This window comes from Haliaeetus leucocephalus, unplaced genomic scaffold (genome assembly GCF_000737465.1).
Source record: "Haliaeetus leucocephalus isolate CR32 unplaced genomic scaffold, Haliaeetus_leucocephalus-4.0 Scaffold362, whole genome shotgun sequence".
Taxonomy (NCBI): Eukaryota; Metazoa; Chordata; class Aves; order Accipitriformes; family Accipitridae; genus Haliaeetus; species Haliaeetus leucocephalus.
This window is the reverse complement of record NW_010972798.1, coordinates 6295804-6314316: the sequence shown is the minus strand read 5'-3', so window position 1 is coordinate 6314316 and position 18513 is coordinate 6295804. Positions and strand designations below refer to the sequence as shown.

General features: G+C 40.5%; 1 protein-coding gene across 1 annotated transcript; it reads right to left on the bottom strand.

Moving 5' to 3' along the window:
- Positions 1 to 13411, bottom strand: RFC4 (replication factor C (activator 1) 4, 37kDa). The gene is made up of 10 exons (XM_010572953.1): positions 13123 to 13411; positions 12415 to 12493; positions 7785 to 7864; positions 6474 to 6593; positions 5421 to 5564; positions 5023 to 5143; positions 4443 to 4568; positions 2733 to 2813; positions 840 to 956; positions 1 to 108 (listed from the first exon to the last, which is right to left on the bottom strand). The coding sequence occupies exons 1-10, from the start codon at positions 13254 to 13256 to the stop codon at positions 13 to 15; spliced, it is 1098 nt and encodes a 365-aa protein (XP_010571255.1). The 5' UTR covers positions 13257 to 13411; the 3' UTR covers positions 1 to 12.
- Positions 13412 to 18513: the final 5102 nt, after the last annotated feature.

Sequence of the window (18513 nt, the reverse complement as noted above, 5' to 3'; positions counted from 1 at the left end):
CCGGTGGAGCTGTTATGTGTTCTGTGTGAGCTGCTGCATCACAAGGGCACAGAGACTCATCAGCTGCAAGTATTCATCAGCACCATCTGCCAAGCATTTGTCTACTTCCTGCAAAGAGAAGAAGAGAGAAGGTAAAACTCTTTTAAAATGGTGGTGCTGAAGGCAGCTGTCTCTTAGGTTACAATGGTGAACACCAAGATGAAGTTCGCCAACAGTTGACTTCATTGCAGCGACTTCTCCAGCAGTCACACATCACGTACCCATCACACCAAACCAGGAAGAATGGCCTCCATCTTCTTGAGGAGGCCAAGGCGTGACAGCTTACATACAGGAAGGGATGCACCATTTGCTCTGCAACTAACTGCTGGGAGCATCACTCTGCAGGTCATCAACACTATCTGCCTTTCTTCAGTGAATTTAGCAAAACCTCCATCACAGCTGTCTTGTCTTCCTGGTCAAAGTTTAGCAAGTTCGTTAACTTTTTTTGGAAAGGTGTATTTTACACACCAGAACAAAAACTTGCATTTTGCACCTCCTAGGGTTTTTTAGGTGCTGACTTAATCTTGCCTTATTAAATAAAAAAAAAAATAAAAAAAAACCCAAACCACAAACATCTTGCTTGAGTCCCATTAGAACAATATAATATGCCTAATAATTCACTTAACTGTATTTCAAGTCTTTCTCATGAAATTTCTCAGGACAAAAATTTAGGTTCTACCAAGAAACACTCAGAACTAAAAATAAATCATTATGTATACTTCTTGGGAGAGACAGTGCGTAAACAAAAATTAATCGGTGGAGATGATGAATTTTTTTTTTAACTCAAGCTACAGACTTACCGCAAGTTTCTCAACAATGACAGATTTCTGCTTGTCACTGTAATCTTCACTCTCAACAACAGTATCATGCAGCTGGTTTACAAGCTGAGCAACAGCGTACCCTTCATTAATGAGATTCTGTGTCCGGGAAAGAGGAAAATGGAAATGATTAGCAGCAGAAACACCACAAACTGGAAAACCAATCTGAAAAATTCTGTCCGAGCTGAAAGACTGTACTGAAATTTATTATGGAACTTTTAAATTTTATAGGACAAGTCAGTAGTCCGTATACAGTCCAGCATCCTACCTGACAGGGATCTGAAGTGAGCACCTAGGAAAGACTGCAAGAGCATGGCAGGCATATAGCAATTACTTTGCCCAAATATTCCAGCTTCTGACAATTTACACCTCGGGGGATTTTGTGAGCTAGAGACATTTTAAGCATTTAACAACCTCCACTGAACCTGTCCAATTGTATTCTAAAATTAGGAAAGCTTAGCATCCACAGCATCATGTGGCAGTTTCACAGCCTTCACATTTTAAAGTGCCACCTACTTTGATTTATTTTCTTCATCTGGTAGTTGCTAGCCTTAGGCATATAGAGATCTGTAAGGCCAAAACTTTTTTAGTAAAATATAAGCCATGGCAACTAAAGATAGCTTGCTTTTTTTTTTTAAATCAGCAATGCCCAGTTACAAAACCAGTAAATATTAAGAAGAGTAGTCCATGAAGACATTTAGGCAGGGAGAAATTTATGAAAAATGAGTTGGTGCAACCTTATTTTTCTGTACAGCAAAATATACACCCGTGCTTTACAGAAGTATGCATTTCAATAGTGTCAACTGCATACTGAGCACTAGTATTTGAAACAAAACCCCACCATGAAATGCCGACTCTAGAAACTGGAGAACAGTTCCAAACTACTACATTAGATTAGATCATGGTTTGAAGAAAGACTATACCAGCTCTAAGGATTTAGAAGATCACCTCTTAAGATCAACATATTTTCAGACATCACAGTAAGTAAATGTGAAAGTGTAAGATAGTGGCATCCTCACAAATCCTGGCATAACAGTTCTAAGATCTGCTGCAAGTTTACAGGAGAATAAATCCAGACTCAAACCCAGAGGTCCTGCCCAAACTATCCAGTGAGGCTCAGCCAAGTAAAAAGCAGGAGGCTGACCAATACTGGCTTTTGTCATACAGGCATGGAACATTTCACCGGAAGGGAGAATGGTACTATGGCATCCTCCCCTCTGTCAGGGACAACTCCTTGATTTGAAATCCAGTTCAAGACTGTCTGAGCCTCCTTTAAACTCATGAGATTAGGAATTCTCCATTCTTCAAGAGAGTAAGAACCTTTTCTGTATTAAAGAAAATAAATCCACTTCTATACCAGTAGCTTGTGCCTTCTCCAGCAAGATCTATTTTAAGTCACTGCAGTTTGTAAGACAATCACTAGTTTACTGCAAGATTCACATGAAATACTTTAAAACTGAAGACTTACTACAGCTTTATTCAGATACTTCTGATCTAACACAGCTTCCGTGTAATGAAGAAAGTGACTAGTCCAGAGACTAGTCCAGTCCACTGAAGACACAGTCCTAAAGGCCTGAGCCAAGTGTCTTGCTAGAAATTCCTACTCTGCCTAATTCAGCCTAACAGCTCCACGTGTCAGCAGTTTAACTCAGGACAAAGCCAGAGTCACAGTGGTAGGGAATCTTATTTGCAGCTTTGACAGCTCTTCCTCAGCAAGGAAAGATCAGAGTACTAACTTGTAAAAGACACGCGTTCCGAAACGTGCATCCTAACTGACCTGAGGCCAAACGTTCTTCAGCTGCAGCCCAGCAACAAAGGATTCACAGGGCAGTGACCTAGAAAAATATCGAGGCTAGAGCACTAAGAGGACTCTACCTTTGCCAGTGTTTCCAGTTTCTCAAATGAACCACTCTGGCAGACAGATAGCAGTTCATCAGTTGTTTCTTTAGGGATGACCTGTAAGAAGAAGTTACATTTCTTAACTTCAACTTTGTAAACTTCATTTTTAAGTTGATGCTTACAGTAACAGATACAAACTGCTTATGAAGGAAGCCATTTTAGTATTTCATTCCTCTACACACCCAACCACTTTCAAGCCAGTATATAAGACACACTAGCTAAATTTTAAGAGTGAGAGCAAGGCTGTAATATTTGTCCTATATTGGTGATACTAAAATAAAAACTATATAATGATAATGAATTGTCAAAGTCACCTTCATAAATCCAACACACAATCATTTATTCAGGACACTAAGTGGAGGACCTACTTCAACAATTAGATCAGCCAATGCTTTCTGTACCATTCGACACCTAAGCAAAACAGCAAATCAGTTTTCTCTCCAGTGATGCACCAGGGACACACAAAAAAAGCCCAATGCAACAAGATCAGACAATACATCAGAAGAAAAAAAGTTGACATGCGATTATTTAGCTCTGAGCAGAAAAGCACTGCCCATGTTCTCCCCTCTACTCACTCCTGTCAGTTGAGGGCCTGGACAGTTCGGTTTCAAAGCTTCTTTATTAATCTTTTGTACTAAGGTCACTCCAGGGTCACAAAAGTTATGTACAACCAAGAACTTGAAGTCTTTATGAAGACGTAAAGTTGGGTTCCTTTGGTTTAAACAAGCGTTATTCAATAATGGAATTTCATGCTTCTCTTTCCTATCATTACAGTCAACTTCTGTCAGGTTTCTTAGAAATTGAGATTTACAGATACCTGTAAGTGAAATCCAGCCCTTTTCTACAACTAGATACACAAAACTGAACAATTAGTTCACTGAGAAAATTGTTTAAAACTATTCTGTAAAACATGCACAGTAACAATTGCCTCTGGTTCCATCAAAATGAAAACCTCACAACCCTTACAATTAGCTATGGTAGTAGCACCTTCAAGGGAAGTGTGTCCATCATTAAAGCCCACTTAATTTCCAGCTCCTCAACTCCTAATCTCACATTTCTTTGTTTACGGGGTAAGTATCTTGCTGCTATAGGAACACCTTCACACAAGTTTTATTAAATGCATTTCCTCTCAGGTTTCTCCTGTCCTTGTCAGTATTACCTATGTCATTCTAGAAGAAATCACTGCTGTTTTGTTAAAAACCAAAATCTACACAGATCCTTGAAGAGACACTGTCACTGTGAACGTTAAGTTGAAAATGAGCTGCTACTGGAAGTCGTTCCCCTGTGGTGCTTCCAAACTATATATTGCAACGATCTATAGTTATGTTCACACACATATATAAAAGCACCAAAAAGATGTTCTAGTCTACTCTCCCACAACAGGCAATACATTTTGCATTCATGGGCAGAATATTTCAACTTCAGTTTGAATTATAAGACTATTTTACAGTTTTCCTTGACTTACAGAATAAGTTGCTAGAAACTTGCTATGTAGTAAGTGTACAGAATCAGGCAGTCTTTAAAATTCTGGTGGGCAATGTATCGGTACCATACTGCAATACTAATGGGTATAAAACAATTTTGTTTAATCAAACTTAGAGCAAAGGTAGATACAGGTAGCAAGTAGACTTACTACAAAAATGCTTTTCAGACTAATTACAGAAGAAACTGTAAAGCATAGCTTACCCCAGCAATTTCAGTGACTATCTTCTCTGTGATCTCTTTCCCACCCATTAGGCGAGTGGCACTTTGAAGAAAAGTAATTGCTTTTCTTAAGTCCCCTTCTGACACTTTAACAAGGTACGATACTGCCTGAAAGATGATGTCAGAAAATGCCAAGTTATATGTTCACTGTTAATTAAAATCCAGTACACTTTCTCAGCACATTGATTTTAAAACATCAAGTAGTGCCTAAAGCAGATTATCACAGACAGGCACAATACACAAGGTACAAAGCAACCTCTCAGTAATATAAATGTGTGCTGGCAATTTTGGAATGAAGCATGGTTTAATGCAAGTATACTCAGCACAGAACAAAAAGCCCTATAGTTTTGCTTCAGTTTTCCCTAGTGGACATTTCCCTGGTTTTAGGAAGACTCTTAAAATTCTTCCCATGTATGGAAGGAAGATAATACCTAAATGAGTTTTTATATTGTATTTAATAAAATTGAGCAGTCTGGAAAAGTATCTTGACTTAGCCCCTTTCACTGCAATGCAGTTATGCACTGGATTAAGGAATAAAGTTACATGGCAACCATGAAGTTACCTCACTGCTGATTTTCACATGTTCCTTCTCAGAAACGTCCAATAGCCTCTGCTGTTGGATTTTGTCTGACAAAGGCTTGAAGCGGAATTTGGAGCATCGAGATGTTAAAGGTTCAATTATTCTGAAAGAAAGGAAGGTAAGTGTTTGGTAAATGAATGCATGGGTGAAGTTCATACAGATAAAGCTATCATGGCAGAAAAGGGCAACATAACTGTAAAACTGCAACACTGTAAAAAATTAGTTGAAACCTAAACATTGTCTTCAGTCTTGTATTCACGTAGCTAGATCTCTATTCACTGAAAACTATGAAAACTAGGTATCAACCTCACGGTGTGGGGAGGGGGGGTAGAGTACAGGAGAGGCAACAAGTCCAAATAAGCAACAAATTTGACACATACCTGCTGATGTAGTTACAAATAAGGCAGAAACGTGTTGTTTTAGATTCTTTTTCCATTGTGCGTCTTAAGGCTGCCTGGGCTGCTGAAGTCATTGAGTCTGCTTCATCCAGGATTACAATTTTAAAAGGAGGACAAACTTTACCACTGAAAGACAAGAAATCTGTTAACCAGGAGACATGCAATGTATAGGCAAAGTAAAAAAAAAAACCCAAAAACCAAACAACAAAAAACCCCACTGCAAATAGCAAGTTATATTTTACTTAAGTATTTATACCCAATAAATAGAACATATTCAGAGGTTCAGTCTTTTTTTTATTATTTTTAGATAAAGGACTAATATTTGTAATATTTGTAATAAAGGAAGGGGACGACTGGGTTCCCACAGAAAGACCGGCACTTGAATACTGCAAAAGTCATCTAAAATACGTGCTCATGCTTTAAGTTTCTTCTTTGAACAACTAATGCAGCTCTTCTTTTTACAGGCTTCCTGATTCCCTGAACTTCAAAGAACACTGCAACAGACTAATTTCAGTACACAAGACCACTTCTTGCCAGATAGACCTGGCATGCAGTTTCTTCCCGCTATTTCCACAATCTGTTTTTTCCACATATACGGCTTCACCTGCACAGGGCTTCTCACCACCTAACACCAGAGTCTTGTTAGCATCTTATAAACTAGCACCCTTCTTGTATGAGATGCTGCAGATTAGAAGTACTAGACAAGTAACTTCCAGCACAATTTACCCAAAGAAGCTTTCCTATGGTAGTCAGACAACATTTGCAAAAGCAACAACGTATCACCACAGCTAGAAGGCTTGATCTTTTGGGGCTTTCCCTGTCTGCCTGTCTCTAACAGCACTAGTAAAAGTTCCCCCAGGAATTCAAACTCTAAACATTAAATTACATGAAGTCAAAGCTTAGCCAAAGCACCGTGTGTGTTGCAGACTTCTGGGCAGTGCTGATCCATCATTTATACTAGAGTTATAAAGTTAACCTAAACAAAACCAACCATCTGCTTTGTCCTAAGCAAGAGGGGTTTGATCCAGCACTTACTCTGAACGGCTTCCAGATGCAGTTAGCTGAGCAAAAGCCTTCACTTTTTCCCGAATCACTTGTATTCCACGCTCGTCAGAAGCATTTAACTCAAGGACTCTTTGCCGGAATAATTCAGGCCTGCAAAATTTTTATTACAACATGCATCATTACAAGAGTTAGCAGCTAACATTATAAAGTATATCAACAACCCTTCTAGCCTTTTTGAATGGCAAGTATTATCTTTGCCAGCATTACTAAATAACATACTTTGTTAAAAGACAGTTAAGTTGAGATCATTAAATGTTAGGTATGAATTTCCATTAGCTATTTTTACAATTGCCTCCCAGACTGCAGAAAACAATGAAGTGTAAAATTACATCAGTTATCCAGGAAAAAAAGTAGGAAGTTGGCTTCATAAGTTCAGAGCGCTATATTATATGCCTTTCTACTTATATGCTGTAAGCAATGTGGAAGAACCAGTAAAATGCCCAGATAGAGTCACTGGCAGTGTTCTGTCATTGCAATACTACCAGAAAGAAATACCTAGAAAGTATAATACAAACAGTATTTAGCAGCAGTACTATACAGCAGCACCTCTGATTAAAAAAACAAACAAACAAACAAACAAACCAACCAGTGGATTTAAGTTCTGGGAATTCAAATGGACACACAATGTGGAGTTGTCTTCCTACTATTAAACTAGAAGTGGTTCTCTCCGAAAAACAACATGAGCCAAAAATTAAAGATCACAATTGAAGGCCAGGGGGAGGTACTAAAGTCGACATTAGATTTGATCATAATATCAAACCACCTCCTCATCCATTTTTTGTTCATGGGTGACTGAATTCACAACTCAAAAACTCCCAAGTGTTACAAGTGAGTTGATGAATGTACACAGGCTGAATTTTAGTCTAACTCCCAATATTACTTCCAGACGCAATTCAATGGTGCATAATGGAAAGATTACAATTCAGACATTTTATGAAGTACTTTGAGATCTGTGTGTAGCTAATAACTTACTGAATATACCATTAAAATTGGAATTCCTTTACAAAGGTCAGTAAGCCATTTCTTTTCATACTCTTTGCTATAGGGTTACATGGCTGCTAGTCTCAAGTGTATTAAGTCTACAATGATAACAGAAATCAATGACTTGTGACAGGACAAATAAGAAAGAAATCTCATGTTAGTGCCAAATTAGAATGTAAAGATATTCCTGAAAAAGACCTAGAAGCTACATCAGAACAGGCAATGACAAAAGGCACTCCGTCACATGATTAGAAGACATATGATCGTTGGTTACACCAAAGCAACTTGATTCCAGCTTACCCATAGAGTTCTCTAGCAGCTGCCAAAATAGTGGAAGTCTTTCCAGTTCCAGGTGGGCCATAGAACAACAGATTGGGAAGCTGAAACAGCAAGGCACCATTTTTAAGAAAAGCAAATAAACAAAACAAACCACAAACAAGAAAACCTACTGAAAATCTGAGCACCTAATAGAACAGAAACTATCTACTCCTCCTGGTAAATAATACCAAGTCTCTCACTTCTAGGTCATTGCACATAGTGCTCTAAAAGGAGGACAAACAGTTGCTGTTTATAACACTGCATGAACAAGCTGTTATTTGGTGGTACCATCACATGGTCTATCAAAATTGATACTTCAATTTATATCTTATTTTGATATATTCCCTCCAGGTCACATCTGAGATCACTAAAGCTTATAGAACTTACTGTTATGACTGCAGTGACATGCAAATGTATCCAAGGATGCCCTTCAAATAGTCTGGATAATACTAGCAGTGAGCTGTGACAAAAATCTGTCACAGGTTAACTATCCCTTACTTTCTCAGCTCCCCAGACTGCCTTTTCAAGCCATGCTGTGAATTCTGTGCTGCCATTAACTCCACTGCAGTAAGGTAGCTTGTGAATGCCTGCACTATACTGCAGTGAGTGCAATGCAGACATAACCTAACACTAATCACAGAGATGCTTGCAACAACTGACTGGAAAGCACAGCACTGGCAAATTTCTACATACATCCAAGGATTTTTCAAAGGAAGAGACGAGTGGAATTTCTTAAAGAGAATAGGTTAACTGCTCCTTCAAATAATTTAATTAATAATCTCAGCATGAAAAATAGGAATGCATTAAAGAAATATGCTGACACAGGAAGATCAAAGCAGCACAGCAAAGACTGCAGTAATAATTATAGGATGACATTTAACAGCGCAAAGCATAAAATCTCACAATTTGAGAATATAATTAAATATCTGCTAGACATCTGGAATTAATCAGCTGGAATAAAATAAAAGCTGATTGTTTTGTCTGTCAGTCAGAGGAACAGTGTAAGCCTGTGTAACACTGTGGCCCTAGAATGTGCACTTTCAATACAGATGAAAAATTAATGCTAACGGGGGCTAATAAGACTTCCTCTGGAAAGCTACACACAGTTCAGGTCACCCTTAGTCAAGGATGATGAATCCAAACTGGGAAAGGTGATTAAACGAATGAAGAGCCTATCTTATGAGAACTGACTTTCATTTTAAAGGGTTTGATTTAGTTAGCTCAGCAAAACAAAGCTGAGAGGGAATATGACTGATGTCCCTATCAGAGCAATGCAGGGACACAGAACAAAGTTGGCATAAACCAAATTTCCGTAAGTTAGCCATGCTAAATTTTGGCTGAAATCAAGCTTTCTAATTAGCAAAGGAATGATAGCTTTCTATACTACTATTTCAAGACAAACCTCTCAGTCTAACTTGATTTCCAGCCCTTAATAAATGTTCTGGTTTTAAAAAGAGTCAACTAAAATTAGATTAGAGAATTTTATGCTGAACATAGCAGGCAATGCAGACAGAATGGGAACAGCAAAACCAAAGACATCCAAAAGCAGAGAAAAATGCAGGAGTACACAATCCATAATCAGAAAATGAAATAGACACAGAGCAGTTTGGTAACAAGCATCCCATTTTAACAACTAAGATAAGACACAGAGAACAGATTCAACTGTGTACGTACTGTAAAAGTACAGATCAAAGAATTTCGATCTTTAATCAATTTATAGTAAATAAATCCATTTCAAGTTTTGCCTGCTCTTTCTGCCAATCATTCATTGCTTATTTCCCTAGTTACTAAAAAGTAAACAGCATCTAGTACTAACAAATGTTTTTTCAAGTTTAATTAGCTACCACAACATCATTATCCCCCTATATTTTTTAGGAGAGCTCCAGGGAGAGGAAGTGTTTATTGAATGACAGCTGAAAATTCATCAAAAACCGTGTTAGGTTAGCACCCTGCAAGGGTAGACATTTTTGTGGAGATTTATAATTTCATGCCTCTGTGCTAATTCACACTCTACTAGTTCTCAAAACAAGCATTAGCAGGTAAAAAGTTTTAATAAGACTCTGTTTCCTAATTCCATTAAACCCTTTACTACTGTTTCTGTTTCAGCCTCCTTTCTGCTTGTTTCTCCCTGAAGTTATAACCAGTATTTACACTACTTTTCAGCGAGGACAGCCTAGTCCTTTATGTAACTGTGGCAGTATTTTTAAACAGACTGCAACCTGATCTGGTTATCCATTTTTCCATGCTTGCCAGGGGTAAGCAGGATACCTGCAGGCATCACCCTGCTTATGGGAAAGTTACCGCATATAGTGCAAACCCCAACTCCTTTTCTAGAAGTTTCAGTACAAGTGAAGATGTAAATTGCAATGATAATCCTACACCTAACTCCCTTTTCAGTCACTAGGATATCACCAAGTAAACGAAAATGAAAGAATACTATGATACTTGTCAGTTTCTTTGCAAAAAGCAACAACAAATCAAGTCCTGGCAGACAGAAATAAACCCCTCCAGTTCAAAACCACTTGGACTCTGGACTCCCCAGTTTATAACAAGACAGATGCTTGCTATTACAGATGAAGATATATCAGGAACTTAAAAGTCCTGCTCCATTTAGCAGCTCCCAAACCAAGGCCCACAAATACAGGCCAATCAACAAAGGACTGGCTCTCCATTTTCAACATTAAGGTTTAAATAAAGCACATTACACAAACCTACAGTGTTGTCACAGCTGTTTCTTTGATCTCACTAGATCTCCAAATTCAGTAAGAACTTCTGAAATAAGTACCAGTCAGCTCAGAGTTTAAATTACACTTTTGCCTTTTTGACACAATAAGCCCATTCAAGAATTAACAAAAATGTCCAAATTTTAAAAGCGTCAAATATTTTAAAGTACGTGCGTGATTTTGTTCTCAAATGCCTTGCTGAGTTTGGGTAGCTATAGCAAAATACAAAGCCTGCAACCATAAGAAGAAGTTATAATTTGCCTTTTCAACTCAGAAGGCAAAAAGTCAACACAAGTGTACTAGGCTCATAACCTGAGAAACATTGCTGATCCAGAAGCTGTAAGGTTTTAAATAGCTGTTGCTCAAAATAGAACTTCACAACCCATCACCTAAGCAAAGTTACATGACTGATATGTCCAAACAGAATAGGTGGCAGCACCTCATTTCTCCTTAGATATTAATAGTTCCTGACTAATTACCTCAACTGTACAAATACTATAATATAGCAGCATTGCTGTTGAAACCCAGATTTCTATGGGTACAACATTTCATGACAAGGTCACATTACAACAGCATTCTCAAAGTAAATTGAATCTGGAGACATGAACTAAAGAAAGAAATTATACAAGTCTTTCCCAGTTCTGTCATACCAGCTTCATTTTGGCTCCCTACACTAAAACACATAAGGTACCTCTGCTTTTGCAAATTCTGATTAAATGAATATTTTCAGATAGAAATGGGCTCATATTAGTCAGAACCAGAACTGCAGAGCAAATTGTCTTAAGATAAAATTTTCAGATCCCAAAGACTACCTGTGCATATTGCGCATCAGAGCACACTACAAGTGAAAGGCTTCTTACATAAAACTCTGGAAGGTCCAAATTGTTTGTTTTAGCTCTTGGTGAGCAGAGAGCCGTAACACAAATGTCATTTTCAGAACATCCTTACCAACCACTTCAGCTGGCATTAGCAGTCCGCGAAAACAGAAAGAGCTTTTGGAGCACAAGAATGACCCTTCTAGGTGGAAACGTGGAGCAAAAAGTCTCAGCATGTACGAAGGAAGGAATTGACCAAATTTGCAAAAAAAGCACAGCCATTTCTTGGCTACCTACTTTATTTCTCCCTTCAGTCCCTCCACCTCCCCATCATCTGCTTTGGAGGAAATAACCATCATTCATACTGAATATATTTACTAAATTTTTACCCAAAAGCACATGCAAGTGTAAACAAAAGCAACTAAAAATGCTCTGCTCACCCTCTTTATATTCTTAGGTCACAGACGCCAACACAGGAGTGACGTTAGTGCAATTGTCATACTTAGCTTTTTAAAGCCAAAAGAGACTTACCCCAAAACTTTAATGCAAAAAATTGGGGGATTACTATCTAAGTAGTAGACCTGGCACTTGCAACTTAAACTTCCCTCATTAGCAAACAGTATATTTGTTTTAACATTTAGCAGTTTCACAGAAGCACTAATAGATCACTAGAACTGTTTAGGAATGACTGGCAATCCAGACTTTTCTATGAAAGAAAGATTTCCCCTCTCCTCTTAAACACAAATGTCAAAAGTACTAGCTGAATAGTAGTGCAGAGACAATAAAAGCCTTTCCATATTTGAAACTATTAACAAGAAGTTTACCAACTGAGCTTTTCTGGAAAAATTCCAAACTGTAATACAGAGCTGACAATTTTACAATGTCCAGAGGGCTGGAAACATCACATATTTCACACATATATCACAACATACTATGAGGAAGCCACTTAGCTTGTTAGTAAAGTACCACTGTAAAAATTATCATTGCCGAGTTAGAAAAAAGAAGTTTTTGTTACCAGTGGCTAAAGGTTCTGCCTAAACGTACTGATTGGGTAGATATTATCATTACACTCACATCAGCACCTTCCAAGGACTTTTTCAGCACAGCAACAACTTCATCCTGGAAGGCAACTTCATCCACATTTTTGGGGCGACTAAATGAAAAGACATTAAATGCAATTTATGAACTAACACAGTTTCAGAAGAAGCTTGAAATTGAGAAAAAAAAACATTTCCCTTTCTGACCACATCAGGTACTGAAGAATTACAGCAAGTTTTGTAGTTGAGGTCAAAATCATAACGGGAAACCTGTCTAATGCCTCTGGTCTGTATTACTGAAGTGATCTAATTTCTCAGGAAGCTGTTTGTCTATTTCTATTGTAAACATCTGCCCGAGCTGTCTTTAGAAGCAGAACTATATTGCAGACTGCAATATTTTACCAATTTTTGAGCTGATAAAAGCTTCTCAAAACCAAAGCATTTAATGCACTTCTGCACCAAGCCACAGTGATGAAACGGCACCACTTGACATGAGCGATGCAAGCATTTTCTGCTCAGTTAACACCAACAAAGGGCTCTTACAGGAGTTCACAGTGCTGGTTTTCCCCCATAACAGAAAAAGTTAAAGCTGTTCTCCCAGGTGGGAGACACCTACAGCTGCAACCCTCTTTGCTATGCACCCACCCCCTCTTCCACACACCCCCTCCAGATCCAACCCCCCCACACACCCGAGCAGCCACTGCCACCCCTGTCTGCGACCCCACTGCCCCAGAAAAGCCCTTACTATTTCTCCACCCAGGGGATGGGTTTGAGCTTCTTGCCCTCCCCGCTGCTCCCCGCTGCGCCGGCTGCGCCCTTCTCCTTGGCAGCGGGGGGCTTGGTGCTGATGGAAGACGGGCCTTTGAGGAAGGCCTGCATGGTTCCGACTTAGACTGGGATGGGCCGGGGCGGACCCGGCCCGGCCGCCGCCTTCACCTCACAGCCTCACGCCCCTCAGCCCAGCCGTTAGACCGAGCACGGCCCACACACAGCCCGCAGCAAGCAAGCGAACGAGCGAGAGAGCCCACCGCACCACAGGCCCCACAGGCCCTTCCCGCCAACCCGCCACCGGCCGGGGGCGGGGCCGCTTCCGCCTGCCGAGAGCCAACCACAGAGCTCGGCCCCGCCGTGGAGACGGGCGCTGACGTAACGCCTAGGAGCTCAAGGGCCGCGCGGCGCCCGCCGGCAGCTCTGCGCATGCTCCGGTTTCTGAAGCGGGGAGGGGGGAGTGGCGGTGGGGGTGCGCGCGCGCAGGGCGGGGAGCGGGCGGTCCCGCGCGGTGGCGTTACCTCAGGCCGCCGGGGCCGCCCCTCTCCCCCAGGGGGGCCCCGGCGGGGTGCCGGGCGGTTGCCGCCCTCTCCTCGCTATCCCTCACAACTGCCCCTTCCCCAACAAGTGAAGGGGGGGAAAAAAAAAAAAAGCCCCGTACCAAAGCAGCGCCGAAAGCAAGCGAAGGAGGGGCCTCTCTTGTCAGGAGGTGGGAGCCATTGCGGCCCTGGGGCGGGGGCTGCTCCCCTCGCCTGGTGGCTGCGGTGCGTCTTGTGGGTCACTGGAAGTGAAACCCACGAAAGCCGGAGTCTGTCCCAGGCCTGTCCTGCCCCAGCTACCCCTGGCGATTTGCGGTTGTATGGCCGTCGCTGCTCAAACTTCCTCCGGCCCTTGCTATTGCCATGCGAGCAGCTCCCCCAGGTGTGCAGGCGCGGGGGTTATTTGTGCAAAAGCTACCAGTGAAGTGGAAGTGAATCCTTTTTGTTTCCCCATTAATTCTAGTGATCTCCATTACAGCAAAGCCAGGAAAAAAATGAGGGGTGTGATTGATGTGACAGTTCCCTTTAAATGACAAAAAAGCATCCTGGCAGATTCGGCAGTCGTGATGCACGCCCACATTTTCATGCGCTGGGTAGCTACAGCTTATCCTCCCAATTATGTACCAGCTTTGTGGATAAAAAACAAAAGCAATTCTGCTACCAGCAGCTGTATATTGTGTGGTTGCAGATCTTCTGCTTTACTATTTCCCCTTGGCTACTCCTGGGCACGAGGCACAGCCAGAGTGGCCTCGGCAGCCACAGTAGTGATCACCCAGAATAGAACCTGTGCAAGGGAAAAGAGTAGGTTGGAAATGGTCTCTATGGCAACAGATGAATAGTCTTTGGAAAAGGAGATGCAGGAAAGAATTTAGGCTGAAAATACCTCATTCTATCAGTGAGACAAGCCTGTAATCCTTGTCTGGGCAATTTTAAATAAGCTGTTTCCTCTCATCTGGCATTCTGCTATTGAAGCATGAAATCCAGATTGTAGCCTTAGCACCAAGAAGTGCCCACACATATAATTACTGAAGTTGTCTTGTTCTAGATGAAAATGCAATGCTATTTTTTTCCCCCACTGTGATTATATTTGGTACTTCCAAGTCACAGTAACTTGGAAATGGTAAGGATGTATAAGCAGCTAGAACAGATTAGCTTTCTTTCTGAAACTGTATAAAGCTTTGTTGTATTTTTGAAGCTTCATTCTATTTGGTGGTCTCTATTCGATCCACTCTCCTTAATGGGGCTGCTTCAAATATACTTAGCATTTGAGCATTTTATCAAGTATGTATGAGCCTCAGGTTCAGTTCAGCAATGGAACTTCCTGTCTGCTACATTAACTTAACTTTGTAACACAACTTTTTGTTTCATTACCTTAACAAAAGTTAAAATTTCCAGAAAGGAATAAGGAAACCCAAGCTCCTTTCTCTTGCTGCCTGTTTTTCTCCTGCTCCCCCTCAGATATACAAGGACTGAAAGTTATGCTTGCTCTGTTCTGTTGAATTGCATTCACTCACCACCTAAATGTCCAACAAATCAAGCTCAGACAGTTATGATGTCCTCTCATTTGCTTGACTCCAGCGTTTCCCATGGCAGAGACTGTTTTTCACTAGCCTCACCAGTGCTTCTCAAATGTGGCCCAAAGAAACTGTTAGTCTAATAGAAACTGGCATAGAAAGACCAGTTTAGCTTTAAAATGCTAATCATTTAGTGCATGCTGGATTTATTATTATGTAAGCCTATTTAAGACTATTTATTTTAATTTATAAAGCTATACAACCCATGATGTGTTGGTATTTAAAAAAAGTAGTACACCATCAGCAGATACCTCATTACTGATACTGGTTGAAGGCAACCTTCTTTATTCTCATCATAGCCACGTCTTCCAGCCACACTTGAACCCTAGTGTCTTCCAAGTACCTCAGGTCTAGTTTCACAACTAGTACAAATAGATCCAGCTGCTCAGTGAAATGGTCCCATTCATTGCACAACTACTACAGCAGACAGGAGGCAGAAGCAGGAGCATGTCATGGGATGGGTAGGGAGGTGAAGACTGCATCTTTTGGTGGCAGGGCAGTTTTTCACCAGCTTGAGCTGACCTAAATGGGGAGCCTGGTCTCCTTTGTTCCCAGTCTCCTTATGCCAGCATTTGCAGGGGTACAACCATGGAATGAGTGTTCAAAAGCTCATCTGGCAGAAAACCAACGTGTCAGGGGTTAGGGACAATAGCAGGGCAGGAGAATTGATTAGGGGGAGGACATCTATCTTTATAAATTACTCTGCCTGCTGCCCTGGAGACATGCCCATGCTTGCATCAATCTAGACCTTCAGCCAGTTGACATTAATGCTTCCTGGGAGATGAGCTTGGGTTTTTTTATGATACTGAAAGTGGACAAGTAGCTTCCTTAAAATAAACTACATAGCATTTAGGAAGTAAGCTGACCCTAAAAATTACAGGACCACTGTCCAACAGCTCTGTCCAAAATTCAGGCTTTGTTTTAAAAGAGGAAAGATGGTAGAAACTGTTGAAAGAAATGAATGCAGTAGAAATAGGTATATATGTATCTTAAGTTTAAGAGTAAACATTTATCTAATAACTTTCAGCATTGGAAGACTTCTGTCAGAATTATGTAAGCAACACAGAGCAGACTGAAACCAGCGGTTTTCACTGTCCAAGCTGCGTAAACAAGAGAAGGTTCAATGCAAGACGGCAGGAATATTGAAAGGTATGAATTGGCTTTTTTTTATGAAGAGATAGTAACTAGGACAGCATTCGGCTCAGCTCAGGAAAGAGTGACTGAGGGATATGATCACTGTATGGAAAGCCATAGCTAAGATGGATACTGCAAATAGGGAATTATTCATTCCTTCTCAAGATGCAGGAACCAGAGGCCTGAAATTGAACTATATCAGGCTTCAGATTTAAAACCAAAAGAAGTATTTTTTTTCAACCAATGCATATTTAAATTGCAAATCTTGTTGCTACCAAACTTTGTGGCTGTCAAAATTATAAATAGATTCAAAAAATAACTAGACAGATTCATGAAGAAATGGAGTATTAAATATGATCAGGCAAATGCAAACTTAAGCTCAGAAAGTCCATGAACCATAGATCATTGCAATCTGAAAGGGGAATACTGGAGAGGGACTGTCTCTTTAAGTGGCCTGTTTCATACACTCTTTCCTAAGGGTATATTAGTGGTCCTACTCACAGATGGGCTATTGCCCCAGCCTGTGTCAGGACAGTTGTTCTGGAGCACAGTCAGTGAATGATTGATGTAAATGATGGTGACAAAAAGGTTTGTGATGGGGAAGGAAGAAAGGGAGAGGAGCAGAGAGCTTTGCTAAAACTAGTGTCTTCAGTGGCCTCTTTTCCTTCAGAATGGATGTTAGAAGCAGCTGTGCTCCTTTTCAAGTAAAGTAGATGAAACAGTATCTGAAGCAAAGCAGGTCAGACTTTGCAAAGCTTAGGCAAGAGGCTAAGCATGAAGGCAGAGACCTAGGCATTGCTGGGGGACGCGTGTGCGGGAGAAAAAGTGTACATGCAAGTTTTAGCAGAGAAGCCCAGACTTGTCACAGGAGCTGACTGAGAGGACAGTGGAAAGCCAAGAATAGCCAGAGAAACAGTAGCACTGTGAACCTCTTAAAAGCTAAGAAAGAGCACTGTTGGCTGAAGTGTTCTAAAAACAGCAAAAGTAAGAAAACTTGAAATTTGGAGTGATATTTTGCTTTACTACATGATTGATGTTAGAGAAAGGAAACAGCACTCTGTGTGCCTTCTTTGTAGGTATGCATCAAAGAAGTATCTGACTCATTTACCAGTTTCTTCTAATGGAAATGTGCTGCAGATCTGAAGTACTGCCATAACCAGTCAGAACTGGTGACAGTGTAATTACCTTTCCTGATTGTGCCAACAATGTTAGAGTTCTTACCAGTGAGTAATAAAGCCCCAGCCTTTGATATGGGAATCAGACAGTCTGTAGACAAAAGTTAAGGGAGGAAGAGGTATGATACCAAAGTAGTTTGTTTGCAAAAGAAGAAAATTGGGACAGGGATTCTAAACTTTTCTGTTATTCCATCAGCGTCCCTTTTTTCTGGTATAAAAGTGTCTTCAGATGCAGTCTGTACACCAGAAGGTTGTGATCTTGTTCTCGAAAGAGATTTTCCTGAAAAACTGAGTGGGTGAGCCTACAAAGGTTATATAGGACTGGGAAAATGGAGATAATCAACACAGTGAAGAAGATAGGCTAGTTTCATGGATGGATCTCATTTTGATCTTTAACAGCCCTTCAGTCTCCATTGGCTGCAAGATTTTTAGTGACACAAGAAAGAGATATATGGCTACATAAGATGAAAAAGAAGGAAAGATTACATTATTCTCTAAATATTTTTGCTGTGAGAGTTTCCCCTTCCATCTGGCCAGGCCATAGGATCTTGTAAACATTTTTTGTTTGCAGTGTGCAATTTACTGTTGATTAAAATTGCTTACAATGTGTTGGCCTCAGCTGTTTGATTCAGGATCTAATAAACGGCTGGTGATTTGTCAGGCTGTCACTCTATGGAGAAATCAAATTCTTTTGCCTGTTGGCCATAATTTTAATAGTGGAATCATGGTGTTCGTACAGCCCCCAGCCCTGCTTTCTGGTGAGACCCTGGCTCATGCCTGAAATGCAAGTCATCATCCTCTGTACCTCTAACACATGTATATCAGCAAGGGCTTTTGTCCTTCAGAGGGGAATTCTGTATTTGTCATAAAAGTGCTGGCTCAATTTCACAAATATTCACAGCACTGGAAATTGTTACCATCACAGCAATGGACTAAGTTGCTTCAG